General features: G+C 34.8%; 1 protein-coding gene across 1 annotated transcript in view; it reads left to right on the top strand.

Annotated features, from left to right (window-relative positions):
- The first annotated feature begins 9,377 nt into the window (after window positions 1–9,377).
- Window positions 9,378–17,288, top strand: part of LOC117399895 (double-stranded RNA-specific editase B2-like) — a 179,920-nt gene continuing 172,009 nt past the window's right edge. The window contains exon 1 of the mRNA XM_059023284.1: window positions 9,378–9,800. Coding sequence (XP_058879267.1) covers window positions 9,698–9,800 — 103 coding nt within the window. The 5' untranslated portion in view covers window positions 9,378–9,697. The remainder of the gene's footprint in view (window positions 9,801–17,288) is intronic.

The raw sequence follows: 17,288 nt of genomic DNA on the forward strand, positions 1-17,288 counted from the left end.
GCAAATCGAAGGTGATTCAAGTAGGCTCCATGGATCTTCAGCCCCTTATTTTCCCAATCCAGTATTTTGAAAATGTCTAATTTGACAAGCTAATTGTAACTCCTTGATGAACCCCTTTTTTTAATCTTGATTTTGTCGCTGTTTTTATGGAGTCTTACTGTTACTGTTGCATTCTTGTATATGGTGCTGATCAAGTCTCTGTACGTTTTCTCAATTCCTTGTTTTTTTTAGAGCACTTAATACAGGTCTTGTGTAAACAGAGTCAAAGGCGTTTTCATACTCGATGAATCCCAAACAAAGTGGTAGTTTCAGAACCTAAATTAAGGACTGCTTTTAGTGTCTGTTTTGGTAAATTAAGTAAAGTTGTATCTTCATGTTGTTAAAGACACCAACAATAGCTTACAAAAAAATAATAATATTCAAATAAATAAATGAAATGAAATAAGTCTCTAGTTCACAAGTTCAACCATACTTTGAAACTAACATCTTATTTCCCCCAAAGAACAGACATTGTAAATTGTATAGCATGTTTTCCTTATGGGAGTTAGGAGTAAGAAAATCCCCTTCGATGCTGTCTCACATAGATAGAACAAGGCTCGAGTTATGCTAAGGTTAATTTCCAGTGCAATACCCAGAATGCAACTTAACAAGCCGAAATGGTTTTAATTGAATCTAATTTTTTTCCGTCAAGCGTAGGTGTCAATTGCAGGACCTTTGACATATTTTATATCAGATTTCATATGTAACTGAGATCTCTTTTGCAGTGAACCTTTTTATATAGGGTTACATTTGTTATAATTCCAAAGTAATTAATTACTGAAAAAGCTACTTAGCCAAACTTTAACAAACTGAATAGGTTTGATCAAATGCACACATAAATAACATACATATTCTTATCTGTCTGCGTTTGTATATGATTTATGCTAAGCTTTCTTCACAAAACAACATGACATGTTATTACTGTATCGTGATAAAATAATAGCTCCCACTGTTGTGGACCTATTGTTATGTAATATCAATATCACTATTTAAAAAAAAAATGATGTGATAGAAAGCATCAACCTACTTTACTAAGATATATTAGACTGATCTGTGAAATTATCTTATATACTGTATTATGCATTTGTTTACTCCTTTTCATTCTAATCTAATGCACACAATATAATATTCAGTGTATTTACTTACTATTACTTGAGTCTTTATGTATATAGATAGATAGATAGATAGATAGATAGATAGATAGATAGATAGATAGATAGATAGATAGATAGATTTTGAGTTGTCATTTTGTGTTCTTTGACCAACCTTTTCATAGATTCTGTGTTAATAAATCTGCTGTAAATCTTCATTGCAATCTAGTATCTTGTAATTAAGTCATAAGTAACATTCACTGTTTGACGAGAACTATCAATGGCATGTGTCTACTTTATTATTGAAAAAAAGCTTAACTTCCAATCTGATCACTGGTTTTCACTTTTTATGTCAAACTTCTTGTTCAATGTAGTCGACGGAACCTGTGAAACATTAAATATGCACCCAAGGATTAAACGCTAAAGAGAATGCAAAACTAAAATGACACGTTGTTACTTGAGATCTAGAAATTGTTTTGTTTATATTCAAGCTGATATCTATACAGTATAAAGACAATATTTGAAATGCAGACGAGAAGGGGGAAGGTGCTCCCCGTGTGGCATTAAGCAGTAACACCCTTTTTTTTATTACTGTATCTTATGAGTTAGACATGAAAACTACAGATGACAGTAACATAAAGCTATAATGCATTTTATGAACGTTATGCATACTAACGGTATGTTAGTATGCATACACTGGAATGTGCGTAGGTTGCAGGTAGTTTTGTATAGGCATACCAACATGGAAATACGTCTTACACAAATTGTAGGGGCATATAAAGACCACGACATGTAATGTGTATATTTACATTGTTAAATTGACTAATTTCCTGCCGTGTTAGTCGGCTTTAATTTGTCTGTATTCTACTATAATGAAAAGAAAAATCGGGGTGCACTTGTTCTAAAGGCAGAGGCTTATGAGAGCCTATCAAACGTGTTGCTTAGAACTCCTATTAAACTCCTAGTATTAGGGGAAAGGATAATTACATAGCGTAAAAAAAGAAACGTAATGTTGTAATATGCTTTATTAATGACAAAAAGAAAGAAAATACATCATGTTTTACAATAGGCAACGTACTATTGTGTACAGGAGATGTAAACTAACTGTAGTCAAAATACAAATTTTACTGTGAAGCAAGAGAAAAATAATTATACTAGATTAATTAAGTAATTCAATTCATTTATTAGGACTTAACTTAATATCCTAAATTGTTAAAATGGTTACGAATATCTGTAACCATTTTAGGGATTGATGATATTAAGTTAACTCCTAATAAATCAATTGAATTATTTAATTTGATATTGCCAATTATAATTGAGTGTTTAATGATGATGTATAAATAGGAAGTGTTTTCTAATTTGTTCACCCCCTCATGAAGACTTGCCATGGACGTGGCTATGTTTGTTTTTATACCTTTTATGTTTGTTCAATAAAATGAAATGAAATGAATTATAAACCGTTGAGTAGTGTGGATCACTAGAAGAACAATCCTTAAGTAGCTTGTCTCTACAACTCTGGACCACAAGGAAGCGAGGTTTGATTAATCATCTCCAATAAGTTTTTGTGAACCGACAGAGATAATTCCTTGTTGGTGTCTTTGACTCACTCATATATATATATATATATATATATATATATATATATATATATATATATATATATATATATATATATATATATATATCTTCTCATCATCATATTTAGCCTTTTTCAATCCACTGCTGGATGAATGCCTCCCCAAGCTTCTTTCACAAAAGCCTGTCTGCTGCGTCCCTCATCCACATTGCTCCGGCATGTTTCCTAATTTCATCTTGCCATCTTCCTGTAGGTCTTTTTCTTGGTCACTGTATATCTCTTGGGATCCAGTCTAGTATCTCCTTCATCCAGCGATGGTCTGTTCTTCTTGCTACATGTCAGGCCCAGTGCCATTTCAGTTTTTTTCGCTCTTATAATAACATTGCATACTTTTGTTTGTGCTCTTATCCATTCATTCCTTTTCCTGTCTCTTGTTGTTATTCTCAGCATTCATCTTTCCATACTCCGTTGAGTCATTTGTAATTTTTGAGTCATTTTTGCATTGAGGGTCCAGGTTTCGCATCTGTAAGTTAGCACTGGCAGCACGCACTGGTCAAAGACTTTCCTTTGGGGTATAAGGGTAGTTTCCCTTTCAGGACTTCAATTGCCTGTGGAGTATTATATTTATTAAATATGGCTTGAGTCTTCTTCAGGTTCATTTTCAAACCCTCTTTGATACTAGCCTTGTGTAGTTCTTGTATTCTTGTTTGTCATTCTTCTGGACATGTTGTAAATATGAGGATGTCATCAGCAAATCGAAGGTGATTCAAGTAGGCTCCATGGATCTTCAGCCCCTTATTTTCCCAATCCAGTATTTTGAAAATGTCTAATTTGACAAGCTAATTGTAACTCCTTGATGAACCCCTTTTTTTAATCTTGATTTTGTCGCTGTTTTTATGGAGTCTTACTGTTACTGTTGCATTCTTGTATATGGTGCTGATCAAGTCTCTGTACGTTTTCTCAATTCCTTGTTTTTTTTAGAGCACTTAATACAGGTCTTGTGTAAACAGAGTCAAAGGCGTTTTCATACTCGATGAATCCCAAACAAAGTGGTAGTTTCAGAACCTAAATTAAGGACTGCTTTTAGTGTCTGTTTTGGTAAATTAAGTAAAGTTGTATCTTCATGTTGTTAAAGACACCAACAATAGCTTACAAAAAAATAATAATATTCAAATAAATAAATGAAATGAAATAAGTCTCTAGTTCACTAGTTCAACCATACTTTGAAACTAACATCTTATTTCCCCCAAAGAACAGACATTGTAAATTGTATAGCATGTTTTCCTTATGGGAGTTAGGAGTAAGAAAATCCCCTTCGATGCTGTCTCACATAGATAGAACAAGGCTCGAGTTATGCTAAGGTTAATTTCCAGTGCAATACCCAGAATGCAACTTAACAAGCCGAAATGGTTTTAATTGAATCTATTTTTTTTCTGTCAAGCGTAGGTGTCAATTGCAGGACCTTTGACATATTTTATATCAGATTTCATATGTAACTGAGATCTCTTTTGCAGTGAACCTTTTTATATAGGGTTACATTTGTTATAATTCCAAAGTAATTAATTACTGAAAAAGCTACTTAGCCAAACTTTAACAAACTGAATAGGTTTGATCAATCAAATGCACACATTATAACATACATATTCTTATCTGTCTGCGTTTGTATATGATTTATGCTAAGCTTTCTTCACGAAACAACATGACATGTTATTACTGTATCATGATAAAATAATAGCTCCCACTGTTGTGGACCTATTGTTATGTAATATCAATATCACTATTTAAAAAAAAAATGATGTGATGGAAAGCATCAACCTACTTTACTAAGATATATTAGACTGATCTGTGAAATTATCTTATATACTGTATTATGCATTTGTTTACTCCTTTTCATTCTAATCTAATGCACACAATATAATATTCAGTGTATTTACTTACTATTACTTGAGTCTTTATGTATATATATATATATATATATATATATATATATATATATATATATAGATATAGATATATATATAGATATAGATAGATAGATAGATAGATAGATAGATAGATAGATAGATTTTGAGTTGCCATTTTGTGTTCTTTGACCAACCTTTTCATAGATTCTGTGTTAATAAATCTGCTGTAAATCTTCATTGCAATCTAGTATCTTGTAATTAAGTCATAAGTAACATTCACTGTTTGACGAGAACTATCAATGGCATGCGTCTGCTTTATTATTGAAAAAAAAGCTTAACTTCCAATCTGATCACTGGTTTTCACTTTTTATGTCAAACTTCTTGTTCAATGTAGTCGACGGAACCTGTGAAACATTAAATATGCACCCAAGGATTAAACGCTAAAGAGAATGCAAAACTAAAATGACACGTTGTTACTTGAGATCTAGAAATTGTTTTGTTTATATTCAAGCTGATATCTATACAGTATAAAGACAATATTTGAAATACAGACGAGAAGGGGGAAGGTGCTCCCCGTGTGGCATTAAGCAGTAACACCCTTTTTTTATTACTGTAGCTTATGAGTTAGACATGAAAACTACAGATGACAGTAACATATACCTATAATGCATTTTATGAACGTTATGCATACTAACGGTATGTTAGTATGCATATAACTGGAATGTGCGTAGGTTGCAGGTAGTTTTGTATAGGCATACCAACATGGAAATACGTCTTACACAAATTGTAGGGGCATATAAAGACCACGACATGTAATGTGTATATTTACATTGTTAAATTGACTAATTTCCTGCCGTGTTAGTCGGCTTTAATTTGTCTGTATTCTACTATAATGAAAAGAAAAATCGGGGTGCACTTGTTCTAAAGGCAGAGGCTTATGAGAGCCTATCAAACGTGTTGCTTAGAACTCCTATTAAACTCCTAGTATTAGGTGAAAGGATAATTACATAGCGTAAAAAAAGAAACGTAATGTTGTAATATGCTTTATTAATGACAAAAAGAAAGAAAATACATCATGTTTTACAATAGGCAACGTACTATTGTATTTGTGTCAGGGGCTTGTAACAATTATTCATTAATCTTAAAATTAAAATGCCGCACTAGTGCCACTTGTGTTCATGCTGGCGCACACTGCTATTGAGAAGAACAGCAGTGCAGCACACACCCCTTTTAGATCAGCACCATGGACAGCGCCTCTGCAGACGCGTGTATCACCATTATACACTACAATATAAACTAATTTGCGTTATCTTTGGCCTTTCTTCACCCATCAGCCACATTCCAATTAGAGTCCACGTGCCACCACAGGCAAGTAATCGCTTGACAACACTCACTTTAAAAAGAAATCAAGAAATTAAAACCATTCAGAAATGCTAAGAGAGAGAAATAGTTCAAATATGTATCTCCTGTTTGATTTCTGTTGCTCACCGTCTGTGCAAACAGTTGTATTTAATAAACCTGGTGGGACGACTCATCCTGATGAAATTGGTAGGCCAACAATTATACCGCTACGGATATCGTAAAAGGTGTATTAACTTTAGATTTAAACTTCATTATTTTCTGTACAAAAATCTTCAGATATGTATGTTCGTTTGAAGTATGAAAGCGATATATATATATATATATATATATATATATATATATATATATATATATATATATATATATAACCCGCTAAATAATTATGCCTACTCTGTAGAGGAACTTTTTTATGTTTGATTATTTTTTTATTGAAAAATTTAAATACATACAAGGTCATCTGCTGCACGCTTTTGGGAGTTATTCCCGAGCAGTTGTAATACAGAACAGATGGAGGTTGAATATTCCCTCAACTTATTCAGCAAGGCACTACTGCCACTTACAATTACAAAGGACAAGTGCAGCGACACGTCAGTAGCGGGGAGGCATGACCCGGGAGCTGCAGCTCATTTTCCGCAACACTTATTCAGTGCTAGCGCGTTGCCCTGTAATTTCCCACCGCATTGTTATCTGCTAGCGGTTTACACGCTCACGCCTTCATTATGCCCTCAGATAGCGACATTGGCTGCTTGTCACATCTATCGATTTCTCTTCAACTGCAATTTACATGGATATTTTGGATTGGCCTCGCAGCAGCCGATGCCCCTCTGTCGGATTTGCTGTTCTATACCAATTGCCTTCATTCAAAAGGGTGTTTATATCTCGATTCGTGCCAAATGCAGAAAGACAATGGGGGGGGGGATCTAGAATGGCTCCAATGTGGTAGTTTAGCCTGTAAAATAAAAATCAAGCTCCTTTCTTTGATAGCTGAGAGAATGGGATTATTTAGTCAATGGAATACTTGCACGATGCTAGGTATCTGAACTCCAGGTGAGATTGAGGACTCGCTAAATTTTGTTCTTTGTTTAGTTGGAGCTCCGATTTATTTTAATTTGAAAACGTTTTGCTGACCAAGTCCTCAACCACATCTCCATTTCACCAATGTAACTAAATGCATTGTTTTATTCTGCTTATGTGCCCTTCAGTGCTTTACAACCTGTGATCTTAATGCCAAACATTTTACGAAGCCCTGGAAAAAAACATCCACTTGATATGTTCTATTTTTGTAAATCCGAAAAGCGTGTTTTATTTTATGCATAAAAACATTAACTCTCCGTTTTACTTGTCCTCTGCTTTTCTTGTGCATTGCTCCTTCCCAATAAAAGAACCACTGCTGTTAAACTAGGGCACAATTGGGAAACATTACATGTTAGTTGCTCTCTTTTTATAGAGCTGGCATAGTCAGATTACTGCACTGCATGGCGGTGGCTTAGCCTGAGCGTAGTTGCCCCACTGTAGCCGTGCACACCCCTTCGTTTGACTTTATAACCTCCCCCCGTTACAAAAGGAAAACAACATTTTAAAAAGTATTATTTCTATTTCAAGCTTGTATATAAGCCTAATGTGCAAAACCTTTATTTTTTTTAGGTTAGCTTATGATTGTGAACAAATAAGGCAGAATTTGCGCGACGGCAGGCCTGTTTGCCTTAGGTTAAGAAGTCAGGCATTATCACCAGCAAGCAAAAACAATCTAAATCTTGTCGCATTTCTCCATAATGCTTATTCGTGCGAAATGTCAGAATGTCAGGTTGTGCTATGCGTTGTTCCTTGCGAACTGTCACAAAACTTCTGTCACCGAATGTCATAAAGAGACTAGCATATTACACTTTCGTAGTCGGGTTTACATCTTTACAAAATGCTGACGTATACGTTTAACACCCAACCTGGCTTTTTGAAAAAAGAAAGAAACTGTTATCATTAACACCACACCAAGGTCACCTGACGTTCCATACAGATCCATGTCAGAAAGCTTTCTCTGGAAGTCTTGTTTTCATTGAGAACTATTATTATATGCTGAACAACATGCACTAGTTCTATAACCATAGGTTCCAATTCAAAGCTTCATATTTGGAATTACTTCTAATCTCTTTATGCTCAACTTTGAAAAAAAATGAACCGTTTAACTATAAACTTTAGTCTTTTACACGACTTGTTAAGTTGGAATCACTGACGTTACATGATTTCTGAATTATGCATATAGGTTTTTCTTTCAGTACATCATGTTGAAATGCTTTCTGGGGTAAGAAAGATAATTAGCCCTTTCAGCAGCTTCATGGATATGTCCACACATTTCTAAACAATGCACATGGAAATCCATGGATGACTCGGAAGCCACCTCGCACAATGTAAATGATGATAACAGCGTGCTAGTAAGGAGTACCCAAACATCGATGTACCTAATGCACACAGCATATGCTATGGTACTACTGAATAGAAGTGACTAGTGTAGACTAATAACATATTTGCTCCCAGGGACATGAATACATGCCATACATGTTCACGACGCAGTTAGTGTTTGTTCCGCAATGTAACTTTTATACACACAGTCTCCACAGATACATAAAACAAAACAAAAAAGCAACAACAGCAAAACACGTAATAAATAAATAAATAAATAAATAAATAAATAAATAAATAAATAAAAAGATTCAATTTTGTGGTGTCTGAAAGTTGCTTCTTTAAGCTCAATAAAACAGTTTGATCCTCTACATACTTCCTGAAAAACAGCACTACTGCATGTACAGTGACATTATTTCCTGTATTCAGTAGTCAAGAAAAGTTACACATCAGATTTTCATCAATGTGCACATTTTAACAAAACGTATGGTATTGCTTTATTATACTATACATTGTTAAAAATGCATGATTTTTAACAGGCTACTGAAACAACGGAAACCTTAAAGAATATTTGCTAAGTGCCAATAAATAAGGCAGTTAAAATACGCTTTGATATGAAAACCGGTCACGTAAAGTACGGTACTAAAGTAACAACAAATTAGAAATGAGTACTCGGGACAATACCTGTATCTTTGTAAGTATATGTGAGCATGGGGTGTTTTTGTTTTTTTTTTTTTACTATTACAGTCCTAGTTTAATTTAAAATATATTGCAAGCCAACAATGTTGCTGTTCCTTTCCTTAATATCAGGTCCTAGACATCATTCAACCCAAATGGGAGCTGAGTTTGCAAGCTGACAGGTGGGGGAGGTGGAGGAGGTGGTGGGGGGGCGCGGAGTGGTGGTGCTGATGTCAGAGCCACGAGACAGCCATGATTGGGTCTAATTAGAATTTGCGGCAGCAAATAGATAGGCTTCCTGCATGATTGCCTTCAAAGTGGCTGGTGCCAAAATAATAGCAGAAGTGCAGAAACTAGAAGCAGTTTATTTACAGCCCTTCGAGAAAAAGGCGCATTTTTAGTGAGAGCTATCTAGCTGTGATGGTGCTGAATACCGCCTGTCATAGCTGCTCGCAAGTTTAATGCGTAATTGTGCACAGGCAGTGCTGCATCAGTAAGGGGTAACCAATAAAGAAAACTCCAAAAAATAAAACAAAAACACCAACAACTGCTTTGGGGACAGTGTAGGTGGAGAAATAAAGGAGGTTTACCTAGGGAATAAAACAAACACAGAGAAAAGAACATTTACTTAACGTTGCTGCAGAGCAGCCACAATGGCATCAGTCCTTGGAAACAACACCCGTGCTTCGGGAACTCCAAACAGCCAACTGAAATGCAAGTTCAAGAGAAGGAGGAGAAGGAGGTCTAAGAGAAAAGGTAAACTTTTTAAGCGGTCTTTTTTTTTCGTTAATAGAAACCAAGCGTATTTTGGGGACGGCTGGGAGTGTAAAGTGACATTGTTATTTCATTGCGTAGTACACAATTTTGATCAACATATACTGAAGCAAATAATATATGAAAGTACATGTTATTTGTATGTATTTATATATTTCGTCAGATTGTAAAACTTGTGTCAGAGAATACAGGCTGTGCCTTCTGAGTTGAAAGTCATGTTTTCACATAGCCCTGCAGTAAGATGGTACTAGAGATTTGACTGATAATTGTCCTGTCGGACCTCGGCTTACTTAACATTTCATTCATATTGTGCAGTTATAGACCATAGAAAGTTATTTTAGCTACAAAAGCAATAACCGGATAACAGCATAACGAGGAACCTATACACACTGAGTACTGTAACAGCAACATTAAAATGACCGGCATGTCGTGTGTGTGTGTGTGTGTGCGCGCGCGTTTCTATACTCTGTATTGTTTAGTATCGAAATCGTAAACTGGAATGAATGTTGTCTTTAGAACCAGTTAATCTCAAGTATTGTGAACACATGCCAGCCTAATACTGTCTAACCTACTGATCAATTCACCACCTGCTTTCTTGATATTGCTGTTTCCACATAAAGGGGATGGGGGTTTTAACGGTATCGGTTGTTAAATATGAATGTTACAGTGTTGCGTTATTTACCAAGAAATCAGTGCAAGCAGATACCAAACTGGCTATTTGTTAGTGTGTGCTTTTTGTTCCTCTGGGGACCAATGTGGCAGTACAAGGGCATCTACAGTAGTATGTCTGTCTTTCTATATAACTTAATTAGTGAGCCCGTTAATCAAAACAGGATCATTTTCACACTGCACTGCATTCACACGAATGACTAAGGTCAGATTTAATTCCAAATCCTTATTAAAACTGTATTTAGTGGCACTGCTGCGTACAGCAGGTAACATGTATTCTTCCTTCCAGATAACTGATACATTTCTATCTTGTCTTCTTTTTAAATGGTTACTATGTATGGAGTTGTATTATTGAAAACTATAGGGGTGGGTTTGACCTAACAAACCATAATTGGACATAACCCAATTCCCTATATAATTATTATTATTATTTATTTTTTATGTATATTGTGCATTTCAAATACTGGTACCCAAAAATGGCTGATATAGTTTATACAGAAAATGTGTTTTCTTTCAGAAGATTAAGTTAATTCATATATAATGTAGGCCTCCTACAGTTATATCTTTTATTTACTTTTTATACTTGTCCCAAAGTATTTTCTGTAGTTTGCAGATTTGTATTGTGTGACTTGAATCTATCTGTCTTATTTGTATTAGCCTATGCAATATATTATACCATACTGTTTGTTGACACAGCTCATATACTTCCTACATTTTCTGTTTTATTTTTCACCCAAAGTGAGTCCTAGTGAATGAAACTAATTATCTTAAGTGTAAATATTATACTGTAACTATACGCTCCTTTTTAAATATGTTGGTTCAGTTCAGTGAGTACCAAATTATTTCAAGGATGGGTTCATTTTGTGTATGTGATGCAAACCTTGTTTTTGATACACAGCTTAAAGAAACATACATTGTTCATCATGTTGTTTTCCAGTATTTCTACCACTGCAGCAGATTGGTATTGAAGTATATCATACAGCATCATTCAGCTTTTTGTTGAGTCTGACATGTGAAGGGCAACTGCTGTGTTATGCAGTGCTATATTTGAGAAAAGAGCAAACTGCTGAAGAGTTTTATATAATTCAAGAGTATGGAAAATAAAAATACAAGCACACAGTAAAAATGGGATAGGATGTGAGGGAAAAAACGTGAAACTATGTCAAGAGGTGGTATAATTATATACTGTAAACTTTAAGGTAAACAAGTGTTTAACCTGCTACTGTAGGTCATGCATGTTGAATAGTTTGTCCAGAACAATAAAACAAACTTTACGTACTGCAAGTTCTTATAGACATGATGGTAAAAAGCATCACACAATAGTGACTCTGAAACCTGAAGTAAAAGAGCATGTATGTTATTCTAAAAGAACAAATCTTGTTTGAATTGCGCTCTTAAGTTTATTGTTAAATTTGTTGAGCCTTACCTTGGAGGTGTTCACTCCCCACCTAATTATACCAATGTAGGTGATCTAAAAGTGTAAGAGGAGCTTTTCACTTCCAGTACTTTTATGCAATGTGTGCGTGCAGCTTGCCATCGTCATACACTAGTTTGTTTGTGATTTTATGTAAAGCATTTGTCTTGTTCTCTATTAAAGTCTTACCTAGAAACAACATACTGGGTCTGTAATGAAAGTCAGCCATTACAATAAACATGTTATGGTAGATAAGATGTAAATGATAAAGTTGCAGAACAAAATCTACCTGTAGATCGAGGAATAATTAAGATACGTTTTGTCAAAAATGTAGTGCCTTCTTTAAAACTGGTGAGTTTATTTTATTGCATTATTTTAATTTTATTTTTGAAGGGAATAAAGAGTAGTGTGATGAAAACAAAAGTCCAGGTGGATGAGTGGAGTAGGATTAATGAGAAATGAAATGAACAGAATAGAAAGATTGCACAGGGCTAGAGGTAGGGAGCCATTATAGCCCTTCATCTCCCTGCAAGGCCAACATAATAAATGAGCATGTTTCATCCTGCCTGGATTCAGGGACACAAGTCTTTACCAATGACAAGACTATGCTGTGCTTCAAGACCTGCTCTGCTTATCACACTCCCTGACACATGAAAAGGAATGGCTGGGTTTTGTTGATAACATTTATTCAATTAAACCTTCAGCTCTTCTTCTTCTTCTTCTTCTTCTTCTTCTTCTTCTTCTTCTTCTTCTTCTTCTTCTTCAGTTATTTCTGCAGATTTTTAGCCATCTGTGAAATAACATTCATGTTAAAATTGCAACAAGGCCATTAGCTGCAATAGCAGAACTTGCATTGTGAATATAGAAATATGAGTCTATTTCAGAAGTGGTACAGATTAGTTAATAGCAGACAGGACTTTTCCTGGCCGCAGGGCAAAGAGAAATGAATTGAATGGAATAGCTTTATTAGCGTAGAAATGAGGCTTCTGATGTATCGTGTTGTTTTTAACAATAAACCAATTTTAATCAAAACTATATGTTACTATATCTGTAAGGGAAATATATTCTATTAAGATGGTCCATTATTATACTAGCTTGTGCTTAACAGCTGTAACTTATAAAAAAAAAACATGATTCGAAATTAGCAGACAGTGACACATTACCTATATTCACATTGTCCTATTTTTTCTTAAAGGTTCATTTGCATTTATTTTATACCCAGTCTTTGTAAAATGTCATCAGGTCTTTTCTGTCGATAAGTCGTTTTAAGGTTTGCTTACTGTCTAACGTTTACAGAAACAAATGTTTGAAATGTGGAAGCGTGCCTTTCTGAAACAAGAGCTGCAACACATTAACCTATTTAAAATCCTATTTAAAATCGGTGTATCACATTGTTATGCACACCTACGTTTCTTCAATGCATTGTGCCATTTATATAGAATTTCATCTACTGTACAATGACTTTTACAACCGATCACTGTGTAAAGATGATATTAATAACTAGGTACTTTGGAGGAAGGTCAATAAATAAAACAGAGCAGAGGCAAATATATTTACATAATGGATATAATAAAATTGGTTACACAACATTAGGCATTGCATATGGAAATCAGACAAGATGCACAAAGTGTATTTGCTTGTGAGATATGCTTCAAGCTGTCACATTACATTTTGAAATGGTACTTTTTGTCAATATTGCTGATTCAGATCAATTTGAATAGAGTAGCTGTTTATTCTGCAGAAGCAGTGTGACTATTATACTAGAACTTTGATGAACGCATTCGTCAAAACGATGTTCAAAGTGTTTACGGTACTTCATTCTTCAGCCCTTAAAGGAGGAATTTCTAATGTTTGTTCTAATAGAACAAACACAAGAGTGCTAAAGACAAGGATTTCTATTGGTTCTATTGGGCTGGTTTTGTTCAATTATTGGTGGTGTTATTCTGTCCAATAGATCCCTTCGTTGTTATAGTTTTCGGTTATTACTCAGTTCACTCTAAATAATAGTAAAAACAAATGTATACAAAATAATGGATTGTAGTTTATGTTTGTTTTTTTTAATTAATTAATTAATTAATTAATTAATTAATTAATTAATTAATTAATTAATTAATTAATTAATTAATTAATTAATTAAAATTAATTAAACTGCTGTGCTGTATAGTCTTGAGTCCTTCTAACACAGCTGATGTCCAGAGCATTTAGTAAAACTGTAAAATTGTATAAAGCACTCAATACAACGTTCAGTTTTTGCAATTACAGCATGTACATGTCATCTTAGGACATCAAAGGTTGTATTAGGTGTATTTTATGAGAATGAATTGTGACACTCACCCACCAAAAAGTGTGATCATTTTATAAAGTAGAAATCCTTCAGATATAAGTAAAGGCTCTCCATATATTATTCAGCTTGTGTGTGCACATTTCTTTTTAAATAGATTCATTTTCACATCCTGGTTATGTCTAAAACATGCTCTTTTTTATTATTAATTTTAAAGTCACTTAAAACATATTTTGTAAATAGAGGCAAAATAGTTTCATAATATTGTAGCGTGTGTGGGGGAAGGCAGCAGCAGGGCTGGTAGACGGCGTACTCACACATGAAGACATGAGCCCGATATACGCGCCTTGCAAATGAGCCAGCTCTTTTGTACAGCAGAATCGGCGCTATGCTTTAGTGCGAGAGGTACCAGGTTTGTGCCCGCCCTCCGCCTGTGTGTGGATAGCCTCGCCCTGTGTGATGCGCCTGCCTGCGTTAACCGAGATTGCTACAATATTTTATTAATCCAAAAGGAAGTCTGCTCCATGAACTTCTAACAACAACTTGTTTTAACAACTCCCTTAAACATGGAGAATAAACAGGAATTCTTGTTTGTTATTTTAATGCCTTTCATCATCTTGAAAGCCTAGACAATTATGTTGATAGTCCTTTTGGCAAGTGGTCGGTGCTTTCGGATTACACAGACAAGGGATTTGATAGAATAATCCCTAGCAAATGCAGCAGATTAATTTGTGATGGGGTTTGTATTAAAACATGTTCAAAGGGTATACAGTAAGCAGATCTTATGTTGATTTTATTATTATTATTTTTTACGAGTGATTGTCTTTTTTTTTTTGGATCACATAACTACAATGTAGGGCACTGGTCAGATGAAAACACAACAACAAAACCCAGGTCGGATGTTTTAGTACCAAACCCGAAAGCATTGAAGTACTTTCAATGCAGAGCGCCCTGATTCACAGTGACAATATTACCACTATAATAGTTATACATACTTTTCTCAACGATTGTAGTTTTCAATGAAGCATCTGTGTTAAACATCTGAATTTGAAATTATAAGAGATATCTAAATATGTACAAAAAAACCTGCTATAAACAGTTTTCTTTAATTTCTAGGTTTACTTAGCAGCAAATTGATTTTATTTCAGCAAGTAATGTTTAAAAAAGCTGAAAAACCCCACAACATCCTATGCATAACATGTGTTACAGTAATGTGTAATACTGCAATCCTGTTTTCCTCTCATAATTAATCATGCCACAGTGATTTACACAGTACCCCCCTTGCACACAATAACCATGCCCAAGGATTTGGCTTTTAGTAACAATAAATGGTATTTACCTTGCTGTGAATACACAGAACTGCTTCACATTTACCAACTAGGTTTCATAATCCATACTCGTTGGTGGTAGCCGTACCAGTCCAGAGATGATAGACAAAGAGAAGGAGATGTGATACTTTTTATTGGACTAACTAAATAATAATTAGTATTTCTGAGTAAAATGTATCACATCGCCTTCTCTTTGTCTATAATCTATATTAAAACTGAATAAAAACATGCCAAACGTTAGGGTTTTATATAGGAGTTCATGCTCATTCCTTATCGACTGACTGTGCGCTTGAGTCCCTTTTTAAATAATACAGTCGTTTTCTACATATGTTTGATTTCAATACACTTATTAAATGCATGCATGATTGAAAAGCAAAATTAATTAACCTATTAAAAAGAATTCTGTTGCTGGAAAAAAAAATAGTAGGATAAAATTACGGAGCACGGTTCTGTCAGCACTGTCTTTTGATCTGAAGCACACATCATTTGCTTTCAATGCAGCAAGTTTATTATTTTTTTAAATGACATTTCAGTTATGTAGAGAGAGAGAGAGAGAGAGAGAGAGAGAGAGAGAGAGAGAGGAAGGATAAGCTCTGGGTATATGCCAGTGCTTACAGTTACGGTTTGATCCTATGTGTCCTTCCAAAAGGCTTCTGTCTGAAGTGGTGCGAGAGAGAGAGAGAGAGAGAGAGAGAGAGAGAGAGAGAGAGAGAGAGAGAGAGAGGTGGCACTAATAGTCAATGGAACTATTCATGTTGGTGTGTGTTATTCTCTTGTAACGTTAACCCAACAACACATCAGAGATCTGGCAGCAAGTCAGGAGCTGTCTCCAGGTGTCACATCATTTATGTAGCAATTACTGTTTACGCGCTCCTGTAGAGAAGATCTCCCTGGGCCTGCCAGAACCAGGGATCCAGGTCAACATATCTTCAGCAGTGATCAAAAAACGATGAGTAAATCTGATGTGTCGTTTGTAGCAGGAATAAAACACACACTGCTAACTGTACTTGTAAACATGGATGAGAACTAAAGATACTCCCTCAGCGTTAATATGGCACAATTGATTTCCAGAAGCCATCTGGGGAGACAGCACATGCCAGAGTCACTATAAATGTTTTGTCTGAAACATTTGTCTTTGTCTTTTGCGTTTAGTTGTTCTGTTTATTTTCTTATATCAAATGCTGTCTCATTATAAAAATGAGTATGAGCTGGTCTGCATGCACTGTCCACATGCAGAGAAGGCCCCTTGAATCTATGTGGCGCCTCGCTGTGGCACTGTAAAGAAATACTACTTGATACTTACTGTAATTACTGTGATTTAAATTCGCACAAAACATATGCGTGAATGTAGTCATAATAGCAAAAGTGTGGCATAAATCCCCCTCAGCATTTCTATACATACATTTAATGGCTCCTCAGTTATTATTATTATTATTATTATTATTATTATTATTATTATTATTATTATTATTATTATTATTATTATACCACCACCAGAACGTAGAAAGCAACTATACTTATAAATCTGTTATGATTGCCATCTTGTGCACAAGTAACATAATAAAGTTCTTAACATACAATTCTGTACTAGTAACACATCTTAAAAAGAAAATATAAACAGCTTACTTTGAGTTTTAAAAAGTGAAGTAAATTAACTGGATTCTTCCAGCGACTTAAGTCAAGAAATCAGGGGTGAAATTCTCAACAAAAAAAGTGCAGGTACTCATATGCAGCCAAGTGTAAACATTTAAAAAACTGAGAAAATTTGAGTGCCAATG

Source organism: Acipenser ruthenus, chromosome 4 (genome assembly GCF_902713425.1).
Source record: "Acipenser ruthenus chromosome 4, fAciRut3.2 maternal haplotype, whole genome shotgun sequence".
NCBI classification, from domain to species: Eukaryota; Metazoa; Chordata; class Actinopteri; order Acipenseriformes; family Acipenseridae; genus Acipenser; species Acipenser ruthenus.